The following is a 20,736-nucleotide window of genomic DNA, read 5'->3' as shown; positions in this document are numbered from 1 at the left end:
AGAGAGCATCAGCATGAAACTTGAATTAGGCTGCACAGGGAGCAGATGAAACTGTTGTGTTCCGAATGCTATCCTATGTATTAAGGAGTGAGCTAAATTAAAAATTGACTAATAGCAAGGCCACAATATGAGCATACTATACAGGATACTGTATATGAATAGAGACGCATAACTTTAACCTTGTCTACTAAAGCAATGTCTTGTTTGCTTCCTGTGCAGCTTAATAAAGTTGAGTTTTTGAATATTTTAACCAACAGTTGCATGTTGATTAATTGTATGCACTATGCAAAACAGTGCCACACATACTTTTTTGTGTTTGCATAAACATCTGTATTCCTATATACCTTCAAAGTCTTCCTTTAGAAAGTCTGGATTTGGTATATCTTGAATAGTGCAGTCTTGGCCAGAGTAACCAGTGTCGCACTCACAATGTGTGCCCTTTAAACATGTCCCATGGCCATTGCACATCTCTGGGCACTGAGGGCCAATGTAAATGTTGTCAACAGCCCAAGTGGGAGGTGCCATGCCAGCTGAAAAATACCCCTGGTACCAACGAAACCGCACCGACCTGAAAGGCAGCAGGTGGTAATGTTGGGTTATATAACTGTTATATAACATAACTGTTGGATTATGTTGCAGCATGCCAAAATAAATTGCTATCCTAATTTCTTTTACTTACCCACACAGATGCAGTTTTCCTAAATGAATGACCTCCCTCCTCCAACCCTTTGTGGTCCCTGGGTAGTAAATGCTGGGAGGATGAAGTTCAGTTGAACAGAAAGAGCTGGATTTTGGGTTGCCTGCACACAGAGGAACTAAAAGGAGCCAAGTGATCCCAAAGTCCCTGGAAACCTCCAGATGCACAGGGTGTGAAGAAGAGCTCTCTGATGTACAACCCACATTGATCTGTTGATCAGAAAATCTCTTAGTACTGGCCAGAAAAATCATAATTCCTAATTTGAGTTTTTTTGTGTTTTAATATTACAGGTGACAAACTACTTGTAGAAACTACTAATGTAAAGAGTAAAATAAATACGGTACTGTGCAGAAGTTTTAGGCTGGTTAGAAAAAAAATGCTGCAAAGTAAGAATGCTTTTAAAAATAGAGTGTAAATGCAAAGTGAATTAACAAAAGAGAAATCCAAAGCAATATTTGGTGTGACAACCATTTGCCTTCAAAACAGCATCAATTGTTGTAGATACACCTGCATAACGTCAGGGATTTTGTAGAATTATAGTCAGGTGTATGATTAACCAAATATACCAAACAGGTAATAATCTTGAAACACAGTCATTAACAGAAACAGGTCATACACCAAGGCAAGACTGAGAACAGCAACAATACACATGGTAATTATACTGCATCAGCAGGGTCTCTCCCAGGGAAAAAAAAGATGTGCTGTTTAAGCTCTTTAGAAGAAGCACAAAGAAACGGGCAACATTGAGAACCATAGACGCAGTGGTCGGTCAAAGAAACTTAGTGCAGCAGATGAAAAACACATCATGCTTACTTCCCCTCAAAATTGGAAAATGTCCAGAAGTGCCATCAGTTAAAAACTGGCAGAAACCAGTGGGACCCAGGTATATCCATCTACTGTTCAGAGAAGTCTGAACAGAAGAATTGTGGCCAAAAAGCCATACAGTCGATGTGGAAACAAGGCCAAGCGACTCAACTTATGCATAAAAACATTGGAACTGGGGTGCAGAAAAATGGCAGCAGGTGATGATTGAAATTTTAAAATATTTGCCTTTTGATATAGTATCCAAGCTTAAAAGAAATATCACAACAATAAAAACTGAAATACTGTCCAACTGCACTACCAACCATTTTTTTAATATGATAAGGCAGATAAAATTCAAAGTTGAAGTGTGCCTCATTGCCCTATTAAGTAGCAATGCACCTAGAACAGCATGAGTGCTTATAGCGGCTTATCTAACAATATTATCCAATTGCTTTCCTTTATCTCCCAAACTGAGCTAACTTCATTGAGTAAATTGAAGTCATCATGTATACTTGACCCAATTCCAACCCGCTTACTTAAGGAATTACTCTCTGGTGCTCGAGTGGCGCAGTGGTAAAACACGCTAGCTCACCAGAAATGACATTTTGAACTTACAAGTTAGAATCTCAGCTCCGCTATCAGCTGGCCAGGCGACTACATGGGCAGTAATTGGCCTGTCCAGGGGAGAGAGAGCCAGAGGGATTCCTTAACTGCTGCAATTATGGCCTCTGCTGGCTGACGGATGAAACATCTTTTCCAGATCTTTCATTCTTGTTATTGACTTTTTTTCTTCTTTGCTGTTAATAATAGATACAAGTTGTTTGCATTGACCTACTTTGCTATATTCTGTACAAGCCCAAATCAGAAACAGCTGGGGCAGTATGGAGAATGCAAATGGAAAAATGTTCTTTCATTGACATTTATTTCATTGCAGACATTTGATAGATAGAACCCAATATTCCATGCTTTGTCTGGTCAACATCATTTAGGTTTTTTTCATTTATTTATTTTTCCCCCCACTTTAGCGCATCTAATTTCTGCCTGTCAATCATTGTGGGAAAGCTGAGGCATGTAAGCTGTCTCCTCTGTTTGTAGCGTGGTGGTATAGAGGGTAGAGTTCACCTTGGGAAGATCTGGTCGAACTCCAAAATGGATTTTATGCCCCAACGGGATGTTTTATTAGCACCAACATACACACAAAAAAGAAAAGCTGTGCAAAAAGAAAACTGAACAAATTAAAATCAACAAATGCACTTCGAGGTTATGACAGCTGATTTAGCCCCAATTAGCAATCCCTTTTAAGGTTATTTGACTCAATTGCATTCAGGTTTAACGTAGTAGCCCCCTGGCCACTCTCACACAACATGCATTATTCACCATTTGCAAACTGTTCTTCTTCTTCTTGGTTTACTGGCGGGTGACATCTCTTTGGTGCATACCGCCACCTACTGTACAGGAGTGTGTAACGGGACTTAGCAGGCTATGTTTTTCTAGGTCTTAGATCCTTTTAATTAAACCTGTATCATTAAGGAAAATAACTAATGATTTTACTCTGTCATACTGCATCCCTTCTTCTTTAAGAATATTTATAATTCCATTCCCTGCCTCCCTTTCTTGCTATTGGTGTCTATATTCTGTGTATTTATTGCAGCTAAATAAGACATGATCTACATCTTCTTGGACTTGACATATAATTACATAACCCATTTGCCTTTCACTATTAACCGTAGTGTGCTATTAAGACCTGTGTGACCCAACCTTAATCTACTATATACAATCTCTTCCCTTCCTGTTGAGGCCTAGTGATGATGTCCTTTTCCCCCATACCTTTTCCTGGATTGTATGATATTGCCTGGCATTATATTCTGCTTCCCATTCAGTTTGCCATTTCAGTAGAACTTCAGATTTAATTTTAGTTTTGGCTTCCCCCTTCCCTATTGGAATATTAATTCCTATATGTTCTTTTCCTAGCGCTTTTTTTTAGATAATTTGTCAGCCACTTCATTTCCTTTAATACCAACATGTGCTGGAACCCAACAAAACTGAACTATTATTCCAAGATTCTTCAGATTCAATAAAATATGTCTAGCTTCTATAACCAAATCCTCTCTTACTGATTTTCCTGTTTCAAAGCTTATCAAAACTGCCAGTGAGTCAGTACATATATCTGATCTAATTGGTTTAACTTCTTTAATCCACCTAAGAGCGGTTATTATTCCAATTATTTCTATAGAGTAAATTGATAAAAATTGCTTACTCTGTATCCATACTTTTTCTTAAAATTTGGAATGTAGATCCCAATTCCACAATGACCATTTTCTGGAAAATCTGTAAAATTTTTTAGAAAACCATAATATTTAGATATAAGGTACCGTTGACTGCATTCTACAAGACTTTGTTCATTTGGTTGCTCTGCCTTTTCTTTCAGTAATTTTATATCAACAGTTGGAGTTGGCACTAATGCAGGACTAAATTTAAAATCTTCCTCCGCATAGTATCATAAGCTTTTTCGATATCAAGAAAGACTGCAGCCGTTACCTCTTTCATAATTAATGATTTCTCTATGTCATTACAGAGTTTGACTAGGGCATCAGTGGTTGACTTACTCTTCCTTAATCCTGTTTGATAACTTTTAACCAAACATTTATTTTCCAAAAAGTAGCTCAGACGAGCAACTACCAGCTTTTCCATGAGCTTTCCTAAATGTGAGGTCAAAGCTATGGGTCTGTAATTTCCTGGATTACTTGGATCTTTTCCTAGTTTAGAAAATGGAAGAATTATTGCCTTTTTCCATATTTTAGGTAATTTACCTTCATTTGCAAACTGTCCCACTTTCCCTCCATTTAACCACTAAACCCCGCCCATACTTCGCTGGACTGAACCATTCTCAGGCTGGTGGGGTTACATAGATATATTGGTATAAAAAATAAAAAAAAACACAAACACAATATACATACAATTCACCATATAACCACATCCCATCTACCGGTAAATACATTCTGACCTGGATATCCCATACGTAAACTCTTATTGGTTCTACTTTGCAGACCCCTGGCTGCTACCCTCCCCCTTTCTACTCCATGGCCGTGGGCTCTCTCGGATAGTATAAGGGCAGCTCTTTCTACTATAGGGCTCTTTCCCTAAGGAGCTGTATAGTAGACAATCTAAGGTAAGTAACTGTGCACACTCATATACATATACAGTATACATAACCTAGGTTTTACAATTCTCATAATGCATGTTCATCGTCCTTTTATTGACCCCGTGTCCCTTCAGAGTCTTGGGGATGAGGCAGGCTATCTGACCTCATCACAATAATCCTCTCACTAATGCTGGTCCCTGGTCCTGATTGGGGTGGACGAGGCTGCTCCACGCCCCCTCCGACACGTGCACAGCAATTGAACATCTTATCACCTAAACTTGACGAGTGCAGTCACACCCTCTTCCGCACTCCTTTCCCATCTCCGTGCAGGCACCACCAACCAGCCAGCAGAGGTCGTAATCGCACTAGTCTGAGAGGCCACAGCCGGCAGGCAGAGCCGAGATTCGATACAATGTATACAATCTCAGCTCTGGTGAACAGTGTGTGTTTTTACCGCTGCGCCACCTGAGCAGCTATCATTTAGGTTATTAAAAATACATCCATGCCTTCATTTTGGGTCCGCAATACATTCTAAATAAAATTGGACAGTAGCGCACCACTTTGTAATGTTGCCATTCCTTCTCACAACACTTAAAAATAAATTTTGGCACAGAGGATGTAATAAAGTGATTACATGATTACAATCACCTGTTGACATCACCTGTTTGAAATCAAACTATTATTTAGCGATAGATTTTTTTTTACGTCGCCTTGATGGCAGCACCTCTCTAAAATTCCAATATTTGCCACCATATTGGATTATTTGTGTCTTTCTGAAATTTGGCTAACCCCAACGACCCCATTGGGCTTGTTAAGTTTGCTTGGATATAAAGTTTTTCATCACGATAGCATTGACAGCAGAGGGGGTGGTGTATTGATTTATGTAAATAAAGGTATTATGTAACTTTTTCTGATTTGAGGTTGTATAATTTGGTTAAAGGAATGTCTGATCATAATCTCATTTTAGTGGCAAAATGTACTAAGGCAGATTATACAAGCAAAGTCAAACTGTATTGAACAAATTAACAAATCAACTGAAATAATCCAATCATTGGAAATTATAGTGAACAGGCCTTCGGATTTAATAGTGAATATTAGATAATTTCTTGAATAATTATGAATCTGGATTAAGCATGCAAGTAAAGCTAATGTGAACAAAATATTATATCATTATCAAACTCAAAAGCAAAAGACATCTTTGAAATGTATATGCTATCCTATGGAAATTCAGAAATAACCTTTTTACCACAGTAAATTTCCTGATATATTTAAACATGCAATGACTTGGTTCATAAATCAGGAGATAATCAGGACATAAGCAATTACAAACCAATTAAAACTCTCCCAGCCTGTCACTAAGGTTAGGTAAGGCTCAGGGATTCCAGGTTAAATCTGAATGTTAAGAAAACAGTGACTATGTCTTTCTCCAGTAAATGAAAACAGAGGGATTATCCAAGGAAATGAATGGTAAATCGTTCAAAGATAAATTAAGTGGACAAGTTTAAATATTTAGGTATTTATCTGGATCCAACCTTGAGTTTTAGGAAACACATTAAAAAGGTGAGCAGTATAATGAAATACAACTTGGCAAATTTTAGAACTATAAGAAACTCACTAACGATGGAAGCAGCCAGGAAGTTTTTAAATACAATTATTCTCATTTATTTTACAATGATTCTCTTTTATTTTACTGTATATCCTGCTGGTCACATGCTAGTAAGGTGACTTGAAGCCACTTCATTGCATATACAGGCCATCAAAATCTCATCATCATCACTATTGCTAAATACTGCTGAAATACAATATGTAAAACTTTGATAATCTAATTATGTATTTGAATGTCCATCTGGTATACAAGATTATCAATAATACAAAACCCCAATGTTTAAAGAGATTTTGCACAGCTCTGCTCTGAGAATCAGAGCAGGGCTGAAGGTCTACCTCTGGGGGTCAGTATGGTATTTCTAAACGGACTACCTCTTTTGCTCAGTCAGCTTTCACATACAAAGCTATTGAACATTTGAATGCACTACCCACTTGTTTAAAAACCTGTGAGGACTTTAGGATTTCTTCCCGTAAATCAGAAAAAAATGGATAATAAAAAAATTATCATGTTTGCATTAACGTGGTTAGTCTTTGTGAATGTGATTTCATTAGATTTTTTATGGATTATTTCTAATAAATGTATTAGTATTGGTAATTTTAGTGTTAGTAATGTATTTACCTGCCCAGGGACTGCAAATGAAAATCAGCTTGTTAGCTAACTCTGGTACAATGCATCTTTTTCTGTGAGATTAATGTATTTTGTGCATGGTACTCAACAAATGAAATAAATTAATGAATAAATAAATAAATAAAATAAAAAATAAATAAAACTTTGGACTCATCTGACAACTCCACATGTTTCCACTCTTTTGGACCATCTGAGATGAGCTCAGACCCAGAGAACTCTGCAGCGTTTCTGCATATAATTGACGCACAGTTTATTCTGTGGAATAGAGTTTCAGGTTGTATTTTTAGATGCAGAAGCGGGCTGCTGGGGTGTTAAGTAACAATGGTTTTCTGAAGTACTCCTAAGCCCATGTGGCTATACGTGTTGTTATCTCATGCAATGCCATTTTAGAACTCAAAGGTCACACACATTTAACTGACTGAAATCTCTCTAGATTCTCTGAATCTTTTCATTATTTTATAGATGGTGAAAGACTAAAATATTTGCAATCTTGCATTGAGAAATTTTCTTTTTAAACTGAGTCATATTTCTGTCATGAAGTTTGGTACGTAGTAGTAAGCCACTACCAGAGGTGGAAAGTAACGAATTACATTTACTCGCGTTACTGTAATTGAGTAGTTTTTTTGTGTACTTTTACTTAAGTATGTTTTGTATTAAGAATTGTAATTCGCTACATTTTAAATAACATCCGTTACTGAGTAAAAAATAAAACAATAAAATAAAAATAAAACAATAAAAAACTCGACATCAAACCTGCACAAACATGTAGAGCAGTGGTGGCTAAACTGTTAGGCTGTTTGATCCGACATAAACAACTCCATGAATCGGTTAATTTGGTGAAGAGATTCAGATGTATAAACCAATCAGAGCTTCCGAATTCACATTCTGGGCGGAATTTCAATCTTCAATCATTGGTTGTTGTATAAATGACAGTTTGGTGAACGAATAACCAATTTAAGCTTTTTACTGGGAAAGCTGAGAGAATAAATGATCTACAATAGTTTTCATTAGTTAGGTGGATAAAACAGTTGGGTATGGATTTATATATTCTGGAAACATACAAGATGGTCTTATATAAAGTGGATTATATCCCTAATGGGACAACACACGGATATAGATCAGGTAAGCAGATAAGTGGTTATGATTTTCTGCTGCTGCTGCTGTGTGATTGATCTGGGTCGCGGTTCTGCTGTTTACGGTACGCTTTCGTTTTGCAATGATAGCAAAGCATTATGAAATATTGTGATTTTTTATGTTCATTTATTTGAAGTAAAATGGACAGCATAACTGTGATTGTGAGATTCTGCTGGTTTGTTTTTGATTTTGATAATGTTCCTATGATGGGGTAAGACCCCTTATATTTTTTATAGGTGCAACCCTCCCCCAGAAGGCTGTAACCAGTTAATTTTCTTGTTTATTTGATTTTGGTTAAATATTTTCGATATTTTATCCAAAGACTGTTTATTATTATTACTGTTTACAGTTTATGTTTTGTCCTAAGAAAGTTTTTTTTTTAATTATTTTTAAAATTTTTACTTTGTGTATCAACAGTATGTATCTTTTAAAAAGTTCCTTAAATGACATATTAAACATTGGTCCTCAACCCATTATTATGCTTTATGCAAATTTAAGTCAACTTCAGTGTTTGTCGTTGAGCGTGTGTGTTTTTATGTGTTTGTGTGTGTACATACAGAGGTTTGGAATGGTAGAATGCAATAAAAGAAATCCCAAAAAAATTATACATTTTGTTTACTACATTATTTGTAATTATAATAATGCAATAACTTTTAGGACATAAGTGAAAAAAAAATGTTTAGGATAACCTTATGAAATTAATTCTGTCAATGCAATTAAAACAAGAATTCTCTGGAACCTTAATTTAACTGACAAAAGTACAAAGAAAAGACTTTATCCTGGTCATAGTCATGGCAGGTCTGGTTCCACAGAGAAACACAAGGTAGAAATACCCTAGACAGCGCGATTGTCCATTGCAGGGCTCCGGCTATGCCCCACAGATGCTCAGCTGGCCATAAGCACTTCTGAGACCACTGTGCCACCCGTGCCTGAATTCAAGAATCCACCTAGATGAATTATTATACCCTTATCTGCTACCAATTCATCTGCCTACTGTTAAATCTTTCAAAATGGCTTCATTTAAATATTATATAAACTTTTCACTTTTCATTTGTCCTGTCCCAACTATTTTCATCAAATTCTAAATTTGTTTAAATTTACAAAATATAATCATGTTGGTCAGTAGAAACTTGGGAAATCTTTTCTCTGTACTTTTGTCAGGTAAATTAAGGTTCAAGAGAATGACCAAATTACAGATTTTTGTTTTTATTGCATTTTATGGCATTTAAATAAATGTATTGCATCCCCCACTCGCTCCTTTACAATTGGCAAGAGTTAGCAAAATTGTCATTGTTAAAAGGCTATAAAGATAAAAATATGTATTATACATGTCCTAAAATCCAAAGCATTTTATTGATCCTTTCGCACAGCTGCACCCTTTACAGCTGGTTGAAGTATTAGTTATTTTATACAAAATGTATCAAAAGGCACAACTGGATTTAAATGTACGTACGTGTGTGGTTTTCTATGAGCTGTGACGGTTTTTGAAGAATGGTTAAATCATCAAAACAAAATAAAATAATAATAATTTTTAAATAATAATAATAAAAAAGAGACATATTGATTCATCGTTCCACTATTCATGGCACCAAACAGTCATTACCTTATATAAGTTCCAACAAGTTAATTAAAAGGAGGCAACATAACCTAAAGTGACTACGTTTTGCCTTTGTAAAATCTATACTGGACGATATAAATACTTAAGATTTGTATTCTGAATAAATATTCTGAGTACATGGATACTTCAGTATTATGTACTTTAGTATTATGCTTGTCAAATTAAATTGTGAAGAATAAAATATTTTTAAATGTATGCAACAGAAACTGTGCAAATGTGTTGCTAAACCATGTTATCTATATTTTTTGTCCAAGTGGTAAAGCATTATAAAATATACAGTTGCAATCAGAAATATTCAACCCCCCTAAGATTTTAAGGATTTATCAATTCAAGTTTTTTCGAAGAGCAAGATACTGCTTTGGATGACTTGTTTATGAGTTGAGTGATAGATACATTTAACACAGAAAATGCATGAGGAAGTATTTGTGTGTAACAGTATGTTTTGTTAAGATAGCCATGTCTCAATTATTCAACCCCTATATAATATTGTTGTTCTCAAAGCTTTCTGACAGTTTGTTTGTTTGTTGTTTATTAGGATTTTAACGTCATGTTTTACACTTTTGGTTACATTCATGACAGAAACGGTAGTTACTCATTACACAAGATTCATCAGTTCACAAGGTTATATCGAATACAGTCATGGACTGACAGTTTGTTATGGCCTAAAGTAGAGTTGAAACATAATTAAGCCTTTGGAAACTCTATAATGATCCTTCATTTGCTTCAGCTGTGATGCATATATAAACCCCACCCATGAAGGTATTCAAGGTCAGTTGCAATCATGGGAAAGACAAAGGAGCTTCCCCAAAAGCTGAGAGGAGATCATTTCATCACACCTAAAGGGCCTTGGGTATAAGAAGATTTCCAAAAAAATTAACATTCCAAGAGAGACCATTGGGAGCATTATAAGGAAGTTTAAAACTTATGGAACAGCTGCAAACCTGCCTGGCCATGGAAGAAAACCCAAACTTTCATCAAGGGCCCTTAGCAACTTAGTCAGGACAACTAAGAAAAACCCCAGTGTGAGTGCAAGACACCTGATGAAGGCTGGAACAAGTGCTTCAGTGGCAACTATAAGACGTGCTCTGAATAAACAAGGATTTCATGGCAGAACTCCAAGACGCACTCCACTCTTGACCACAGGGAACATCAAAAGTAGACTAGAATATGCTAGGAGGAATTTGGATGAGACTACAGAGTTTTGGGAGACAGTTCTATGGACTGATGAAACCAAACTGGAACTGTTTGGACATATGGACAAGAGGTACGTGTGGCGTGCAAAAGGCCAGGCTTATGACCAGAAGAATACCATCTCCACACTCAAGCATGGAGGTGGGTCACTGATGATGTGGGGTTTTTTCTGCGGTAGGAACTGGCAATCTTGATCGTGTACCTGACATCAAGGATTCCCAGAAATACCAGGCCATTTTAAAGAGGAATGTGATGACTTCGATTGACTAATTAAACCTTGGTGATCAATGGACTTTCCAGCAAGACAATGATCCCAAGCACACCTCCAAGTCAACCAAAGCTTGGTTGAGAAAAAGATCCTGGAACATCCTGGAATGGCCTTCTCAGTCACCAGATTTAAATCCAATTGAAAATCTTTGGTGGGATTTAACAGGGTGTCCGCGGATCCTTAAAAAGTCTTAAATTCGTTTATCTTAAAAAAAAAGGCCTTAATTTGTCTTAAAAAGTCTTAAATTCATCTGCCACTGGTCTTAAAAATGCCACAAAGTGTAAATATAATTTTGGTTTTATTTTCGCGGATTGTATCTCGTAATTTCCAGATTTCGTAGGCAAATTGTTTAACTGTTTAAACGGCGGACTGAACTAAGCGGAACCAACGGCAGTCTTAATGGTTCTGAGGGGCGCTAATTTGAGGTAACCTTACGCTCATTACTTGCTAAACGCAACTGCTGGCATGGGGAAGTGAAAAGTTAATTACAGGGTTTGTACGGGTGCTTGAAATCCTTGAAAATGCTTGAATTTTAATGTCGTATTTTCCAGGTTTGAAAAGTGCTGGAATTTTGGGTAAAGTGCTTGAAAATGCTTGAAATCGTAACAGTATTTCTTTCACTACGAATAGCTATCTGACCAAATAGTTCGCTTATTAGAGAAATAAAAAAGTCGCAGAGCCTAAAAGGAAAACTGCTCCGCCTGCTCCTTGCTTGCGCCTGTGTGTAAGAGTGATGCGAATTCCGGCTCTTTTTGGTGTGCCATTTGGCTCAGCCATGGTCTCAGCTCACCAAGAAGAGCCGGCTCTTTCTGCTCCAAAACGGCTCTTCAATTTTACCACTTCTGCCTGTGGAGTGCCTGCCCGTGCCGTGGAGAAGATCGCCCTAACATTCTGTGTTGTTTTAAGTAACAAAAGGAAATAAAGAAAGTAACGGCTCTTGGCCGTACCGGAGCTACAGATAGAACATGCAGAAAATAAGCAGTGCTCTTAGTATAATGACAAATAATTAAGAAATAAACTTGTTTAATTATGCTAACATGTAACAGGACAGATTATTCCCCAGCTGAGAAATCGAGTGAAGTCAGAGAACGTGTTTTTTTGAATGCAAACTTGCCCTAAATGCTGCAATTTAATTATTTTTGTGTTTCTAATTGGGGTTTTTTAAGCTTGAAATGTAAGCCCAGTTTGGCTACAAGTTATACAGCAGAGCGTTCCAGACTTTTATGCAGTCGCCTCAGCACTTGGCGACCCCGCTCTGTAACTTTACGTGGTCTACCACTTCGGGGCCCGAGTTGCTGTCGTTCCCAATCCCACTTTGTTATACCACTGACAGTTGACTGTGGAATATTTAGTAATGAGGAAATTTCATGACTGGACTTGTTGCACAGGTGGCACCCAACACGGTACCACGCTGGAATTCACTGAGCTCCTGAGAGCGACCCATTCTTTCACAAATGTTTGTAAATGCAGTCTGCATGCCGAGGTGCTTGGTTTTATGCACCTGTGGCCATGAAAGTGATTGGAACCTGAATTCAATGATTTGGATGGGTGAGTGAATACTTTTGGCAATATAGTGTATGTATTTGAAAAATTAGAGAAAACTGAGACCCCGTTTTCAGTGTACAGACGGTTCTGGTTTATACAAAATATAAGTATAAATGGTTTTGGTTTATACAAAACTGTTCATTTAAGTTTAAATCATTAAATATTGGTTAAACAGAAAATACAGCACCCGCATGCTTACAATAAAGTCTGTAAACATAATGTTGATGTGTGCTTTTTGCTGCTTTGTTACTGTGACAGTGGTCTTAATTTTTGTCTCAGAGTGGTATTAAAAAGTCTTAAAAAGTCTTAAATTTAATTTCCCAATACCTGCAGATACCCTGTTTAAAGAAGGCAGTTGCAGCACGAAAGCCATAAAACATCACTGCGCTAGAGGCTTTTGAACGTGAAGAATGGGCAAAGATTCCAATCGAGAGGTGTAAGAAGCTTGTCACAACTTACCGAAAATGTTTGTTAGAAGTTATAAAAGCTAAAGGATGCTCCACAAAGTACTGAAGCTGGGGGTTGAATAATAGTGCACATTCACATGTGTTAAAAGATTTACATTTTTCATTTGAACTTCAAAGTTGTCAACTTCAGTTTTCAAAAATACTTTTTGTAGTTTAATGAGGTTTCTTGTCATTTATTGTTATTATCCTTCATCCATATCACTATAATGTCTTTTGAAGTAAGGGGGTTGAATATTTCTGATTGCAACTGTATATACTTATAAAGTAACTAGGTTTTAAATACTGTCTTTGTAAAATTTATATTGGACAATATAAATACTTAAGATTTGTATTCTGAATACATATTCTGAGTACATGGATGTTCAATTTTAGTATCATGCTTGTATAACTCAAAATCATACCTCAAACTGGAAGATAGTGTTCTCATCAACATCAATATCTCTAGTAGTGAGAGAGTGCTCTCCCAGCTCACTGGACATAAATACCAAGGCCAACCCATCATTCCTGAAACCACAGTAAATATGGTACAAACTAGAAAATACCAACAAACTAGAAAAAGAATCGTATAAACACATTTTAAAGAATTTTCTGTAGAATTATTATGTTACTCACAGTCCAGCTTTCTGGTTTGGACAGTAAGAGCGAATACTGCCTCCTGGGTAGAAAATCCAGTTTAATTCCAGAGGCCCACCCTCAAAATCTTCTGAAATAATTGGTGGTTTGTGTGAAGAGCTTCCATCAATAATAAAATCATCAATTACCCACACCTCTTCCTTTTTGCCTATAAAATAAAAATATAATACATACGTTTAATAATAGGAAGTTTTTTTTTTAAATATAAATAACCTAATTGGTGTAACATAAATGATAATATAATAAATGATATGGACAGTAATTGGCTAGTAAGTAGAGCTTTGGGCTGTCAATCAGAAGATTGTTATTCAAATTCCGGCTCTGCTAGGCAGCCAATGTTGGGCCTTTGAGCAACCCTGACCCTGCACTCTTCCAAACAAGTTGGGTAGGTGGAAGAAGCATTTCACTGTACTGTGCACATATATGTATTTATAACAAAGGCATTCTATTCTAATATTAATACAATAAAAAAAATGCATAAACAACAAGAAAGTTACTTGGACCTCAGAACTAGAAATTGGCAAGCAAGAACCCATGGACTGGACACAATGCTGTACAATAAGTTAAAGGAGAGGAGGCTTTTTGTAAATAAGTAAGTGTTGGATGTCTTAAGTATCAGCACTTCAGTGATGAGCGTTGAAAATGTTGGTACTGGAGTATTTATAACCAAAACATTATTAAATCAATTTTACTGCTTATTTCTTATTTCCTTTTTGTGAGTAGCATACAGTATGTTTATTGATTTGATTGTATTATCTTGCCTCAGATTGTTTGGGTTACATTTTATATTTTTTGTAGTCATACCAATAGTGATCAGTGGGATTAAGGTCAGGTTTTGTGCAGGCCACATCAAGCCATGTCTTTATAGAAATTGCTTTGTGCAGGGGAACACAGGTATGCTTTTACATAAGGGGCCTTTCCTAAAATGTTACCACAAAGTTAAAAAACATTTTATATCACTTATATTAAACACCATTTAAAGTGGGTGTGGCTGAAACAACTAAATTAAATAATTAGCAACTGTCTCAATACATTTGGCCATATAGTGTATATATTGAAAACAAAGCCTTTATGTTGATTGTCACAAACACATTTGCTTCAGGTAATATTTCCTTTTTTAACATTTGCTAATATTTGCACTCATATTAGGGGTCGCCACAGCAGATCATTCTGTTTTGCATACCTAAATTGGCACAGTTTAGTTGTCTTGCCGGAAGGTTTATAACATTCCTTCTTAAAATTCCTTGCTATTTCAGTGAATCCATGATGCCAGCCACATGGTCAAGATAGCTAGTTGCTGCAGCAGAAAAACATCTCCACATCACTGATCCACGTCCATGCTTGAGTGTGGCAACAGTATTCATCTAGTCATTAGCTTCTAGTCACCTTGCTTTTCTTGCAGCAAACAAACCACTGATCCATATGGCCAAACAGTTATAGTTTCCATTTGTCACACTATAGAACTGTGTTGCAGAACTTTGCAGGCAGAAATCCTTTAGGCATATTGCAGTTGACCCTTCGTGTGTTTTTTTCATCAGGTCATCTGTAACACTGTGCTCCTATGTGCCACGCCCCCTCTCCGTGAGCACACTCAGTCGGAGAGAGCTCTGAGCCTCAAGCCTCAGGATTGGTCCCTGGCTGCTAATTGCTGGCAGCTGCACCTTGTCTGGGAGGAGAAGCCTGGGACATTTAAGGAGGCAGCTTCTGTTCAGACTTTGGGAACTATTTTGGCTCGTTATGTCATGTTTCTAGTTCTTGCTACTAAGTCATATTTCTAGCTCTTGCTACTAAGTCATGTTTCTAGCTCATGTTTCTAGCTCATGTTTCTAGCTCATGTTTCTAGCTCATGTTTCTAGCTCATGTTTCTAGCTCATGTTTCTAGCTCTTGTTACCAGCCATGTTTCTAGCTCTTGTTACCAGCCATGTTTCTAGCTCTTGTTACATCATGTTTCTAGCTCTTGTTACCAGCCATGTTTCTAGCTCTTGTTACCAGACATGTTTCTAGCTCTTGTTACCAGCCATGTTTCTAGCTCTTGTTACATCATGTTTCTAGCTCATGTTACTAGTCATGTTTCTAGCTCTTGTTACCAGCCATGTTTCTAGCTCTTGTTACCAGCCATGTTTCTAGCTCATGTTACTAGCCATGTTTCTAGCTCTTGTTACCAGCCATGTTTCTAGCTCTTGTTACGTCATGTTTCTAGCTCATGTTACTAGCCATGTTCCTAGCTCTTGCTACTAAGTCATGTTTCTAGCTCATGTTACTAGCCATGTTCCTAGCTCTTGTTACTAGCCATGTTCCTAGCTCTTGTTACTAGCCATGTTCCTAGCTCTTGTTACTAGCCATGTTCCTAGCTCTTGTTACTAGCCATGTTCCTAGCTCTTGTGACTAGCCCTGTTCCTAGCTCTTGTGACTAGCCCTGTTTCTAGCTCTTGTGACTAGCCCTGTTTCTAGCTCTTGTGACTAGCCCTGTTCCTAGCTCTTGTGACTAGCCCTGTTTCTAGCTCTTGTGACTAGCCATGTTCCTTGGTATGTTTCGTTTCTGTTTGCCATGTTTGCCTAGTTTTGCCATGTTAGCCTAAGTTTGCCATGTTAGCCTAAGTTTGTCATGTTTGCCTAGTTTTTCTTGTCTTTTTAGTAATAAATCCTTTGTTCATGTACATCTCTGCGTGTGTCCGCCACTTTGTCTCGTCCTTTGTCTCCAACTAATTAGGACACAGCGAGATGTTTTTCGTTCAGGTGGTCCCCGAATTTGGCTCTATGAGGTTTCCTCAGACCTTCCCGCTTAGTAGACCGGCTCCTTATGATGTAAGTGACTCGAGTTTCGACGGCTTCCTTCTACAGAGCCAGCTCTACCTGTAGAACCTTCTGGACCCCCAGCCAGCTGAATCAGACAAGGTACTGTTCATGATGTCTCGGCTGAGGGGTGCTGCTCGTGAATGGGATAGGCAGCTGTGGTCTGACAGGGGAGCTGAGCTGAACTCGGTTGAGGTGTTTGAGGGCCTCATGAGAGCCAAGTTTCCAGGAAGAAACCCGTACGGGTTTGCTGTAGGGTGGTTTACCCAACCTCCCGTACCCATTGGAGACGCTCCACACAGCAAAGCGCCCACTGCAGCTTATGCCCGGCATCCAGTGCCGGCTGGGGACATTAAGATATCCCCAGTACCCACTGCCGATGTGATCCGTGTGCCAGTGCCCGCTAAAAATGCTTGTGAGTGTCCCAAGTCTATGTTAGGAGCCAGTCAGGATCTTGTGGTTAGTCCTGTTCCCTGTAATGACCCCAAAGGCTCAAGGGCTCCCTATGTCTCTCCGCTGGCTTCTGTTCCGGCGATGTTTCCGTCTGTTTTGCCTGTTTCTTGTAATGACCCCATAGGCTCCAGGGTTTCATCTGTTTGTTCGCCGGCTCCAGTTCCGGGTGCTCAGGTATACGTCCATCCCCTGCCAGTTCGGTTAGGTCCATGTCCGTCTGTCCAAGTCCGTCATGTCTCCAAGTCAGGTTCCATGAATTCTAGTTTGTCTAGTCCTGTTCCGTGTTCACATAAAAAGATCCAAGATGGCGGCGCGTTAACACGCAGTGGCCGCTATGGGGTCGAAAAAAGGTTTTTTTTGTTGTTTTCAGGAAAAGTTTGTAAGTTTGTTTAGGACAGTTTTGGTTATAAACGTATGGAAACCACTTGACTCAGTTTACAACCGCCAAACACTGCTACAATTGAGAAAACAGTCAGAAACCAACCTGCAGGATGATCTGCTGCGAACTCTGCATGAACTCTGCCTACTTCGCAAACCAGGCCTGCAGTCCTCGGTGTTACCTGAAGCAGGTGACCGGGGGAGGGGGCGCCGCAAGCGGTGCTCGAGGAAGCAGAAGCGTGGAAAGCGAGCCGGGGTCCGTGCTAGGCTAAAAGCTAACCCAAGCCGGCCGGCTCTACCATCGTTATTCCTCGCAAATGCATGCTCTCTGGAGAATTAACTGGACTGTATCAGACTTCAACGAACTACCCAATGTGAGTACAGGGACTGTTGTGTTTTAATTTTCACTGAAACATGGCTTGGTTGTTGGTTATTATTGAGTATTAAAGTTCTGTATTAATTATACTGGAATATAAATGTTTTATCTGTTTTGTTAAAGGCCCTGTAAATGCTGAGTTACCATTTAAAATGTGTGTGTTAAAAAGGAACTGAACTTTAAGCAACCTAATCTTCTGAGAAATGAGCTGAAAAATAAGGAAGTACATCCAGGTGTTTCCTGTTCTGACTATGTAGAGAGTGTGAGAGACAGTTGAACAGGAAATCACTAGCCTTGCATTTCTGCTGTGTTAGACCCGATCCTCTGAGTTTAGAGAAACTGAATGTATAGGAGTAGGGGGTTTTGAAATGGTTTTGCATGCAAGTGTTGTGTTCCAGACAGCTGTTGACAGTTGAGGAACACCAAGATGGAGTAACCACAGCACAGATGTTTCCCTGTTCCTCTTTATGAACTGTGAAGCTAACGGCATCAAGATATGACTTTGAGTGGTCAAGAAGAAGACAACACTCACTTCCTCTTTTTCTTAATAAAAAGGCTACACATGCCATAGATAGACACACTTCTGCATGCAGCTGTCTGTGTGTTTGTGTGTCCTGAGCTCAGTAATTACTTTTACCAATTTGTGTTTGAATTCTTAATAAATCGTCATTCTTAACTAATTAGTATTCGTCCTTCTTTCCTGGATAAAAGAACAAAAAATCAGCAATTTGGTGACCCTCGACGTGATCTGGGAAAAGGAACCAGGAGTTCTCAGACCTTGAGTTGGAGGAAATTGCACACTTACAAGGCCGGTCAATTAAAAAGGTAAGCAGAAAACCTATAAAATTGAATTTCTGGATAGGATTATATAGGATAAAGTAGTTGTGAGTGTGTGAATTCTTCTGATTCAGTAAGTGTCTTTAAATTATTGTGTATCATTTTAAGTACAAAATTGTCCTATAGAAATTGGTAAAAGTATTGTAAGGGAATTGAGGATTGACTCTTCCCAAGTGACAGTAGAGGATTGACTCCGGTTTTATTATTTCTGTAAGGGAATCGAGGATTGACTCTTCCCAAGTGACAGTAGAGGATTGAGTCCTGTCATAGATTTTCATTGATATTTGTGAGTTTGTCTTGTAGAAATACATGCAAGTTTTATTTTTTCATTTATTGATTGAAGCAATTAGAATGTGGATTACTGTAATTACTGTTATTGCTTTGATCATTTTTGTCATGGGAATGTGTTGTGAATGTATTTAGAATATATGCATATTTTCTGGTGTCTCTGTCTCTAATGATACAGAAGGGTTAATAGAACTGGCCAGAAAATTAGGAATATAAGGGTGGTATAGTATTGTGAACCTAATTCGCTTGTTAAGTGTGACGTCACGCGTCATTTCCGGGGCCAAACGAACCTAATCGCAAACGCAAACAACTATGGCTAAACCTGTGAACCTTTTTATATATATATTGTAAGATCCATATTGCACTAATTGTAATGATCTATGTTTATTGTCATAAATATTTTCTCTTTGGTTAAAGAATACTTATTTGAGGTGACTTGGTATTTCAGCTATTGATGATTTTTCCTGGTAATCAGTGTATGCTGTTATTCATTAGTCCTCTTCGGTGGAGCCTGCGGGGGGCAGAATTGTTCTGACTCTATATACTGACAATATTTATCAAATATACGGAAAGAAAGAGGACGTGGAGCAACAGATTTATGATCGTAGTTTTGTTTGTTATACGCCAATTGCGAACATAGTGAGTTTTTATAAGAAACTTGGATTAACGGATAAGTCAATGTAAGAAGAAAGTTAAAATAAATTCTGTTTGTGGAAAACTTAAGGAACTCGTGTTGCTGTCGTTGGAAATTGGATTTACAAACATTACCCGAGTCATAAATATCTAGTCCTTCTCAATAGCTGTCTGGACGAGAAAAGGTCTTATTATATACATATCTATCTATCTATCTTATCTATCTTATCTATCTTATCTATCTATCTATCTATCTATCTATCTATCTATCTATCTATCTATCTATATTAGAAACATACATTAAGATACAAATAAGACAAGATGTGCAGTACACTAGTGCACTTCAGGTAATCTGAATATCATAAGTTCATGTCATTATTTCATTTCATGTCACCTCATCAAGAGGTAAGCGGTCATATTTTTAATTCATTACATGAAAACTGACATTTCTAACTCTTTGGTTTTACTTTTAATCAGTATAGCTTATAGCTTATATAGTAAAAATCCAGAATCTCACATTATTATATGAAATAAAATAAAAAAGCTTGAAACACGTGTAATGAATATACAATGACAGTTTACCTTTTTACATTGAATTTTGAACAAAAATATTACTTCATGACATCTAATCGCAAGGAAAGCGGTAAAAAGACAGTTGGGTAGTTTTTTTTTCCCACTCGGACCTGTTGAAGCAGTACGGCACACAGCACTGTGGCATATTGAAAATACGAGGGACTCGGCCAACTTGGACCCGGATGTGACGTATCATAAGGTCGATACGTCACCACTTAACAAGCGGATAGAAGGGTCTCCTTGATCGGACCATTTAAATCTCAATAACTGCCCGCCCTAGTGGTAGAAGCTTGGCCGTTTGGGAGGTAAATTAAGGTCTAACAAGGAGGGACTTGGGTTCTCTTTTCTGGACGGGGTGGTATTAAATTGTATTTGTATTATATGGTTTGAATCTACTGACAAACTTAAATTATGGCAAATTCTACTGAAAAAGAAGTAGATACAGCTGGAAAACTGAAGGCATGTATTCTCAGTAGAATTGAAACTACTAGTATTGCAAAGGTTAGAAAATTCAAAATCAAAAAGGGTGAAAAATTGCTCCTCGAGTGGCAGGATAAGAATTTGTATCCGGCAGACTCAAATCCCGCCCCTACTGGGGAAGACAGAAAGCGTATACTTTCTGTGGAAAAAGGGAATCAAAGCCTCGCTTTAGCTCAGTGGCAAAGGGGAGGA

At 37.8% G+C, this 20,736-nt stretch overlaps 1 protein-coding gene across 1 annotated transcript in view; it reads right to left on the bottom strand.

The window, feature by feature from the left end:
• The window catches only part of reln (reelin), a 360,462-nt gene that overhangs the window by 99,331 nt on the left and 240,395 nt on the right, over positions 1-20,736 (bottom strand). Inside the window, exons 39-42 of the mRNA XM_063004091.1 lie at positions 13,712-13,880; positions 13,501-13,603; positions 680-906; positions 345-568 (exon numbers count right to left, since the gene is read on the bottom strand). Coding sequence (XP_062860161.1) covers positions 345-568; positions 680-906; positions 13,501-13,603; positions 13,712-13,880 — 723 coding nt within the window. The remainder of the gene's footprint in view (positions 1-344; positions 569-679; positions 907-13,500; positions 13,604-13,711; positions 13,881-20,736) is intronic.

Source organism: Trichomycterus rosablanca, chromosome 11 (assembly GCF_030014385.1).
Source record: "Trichomycterus rosablanca isolate fTriRos1 chromosome 11, fTriRos1.hap1, whole genome shotgun sequence".
Taxonomy (NCBI): Eukaryota; Metazoa; Chordata; class Actinopteri; order Siluriformes; family Trichomycteridae; genus Trichomycterus; species Trichomycterus rosablanca.
The sequence above is the reverse complement of the archived record's forward strand: the minus strand, read 5'-3'. Positions and strand labels throughout refer to the sequence as shown.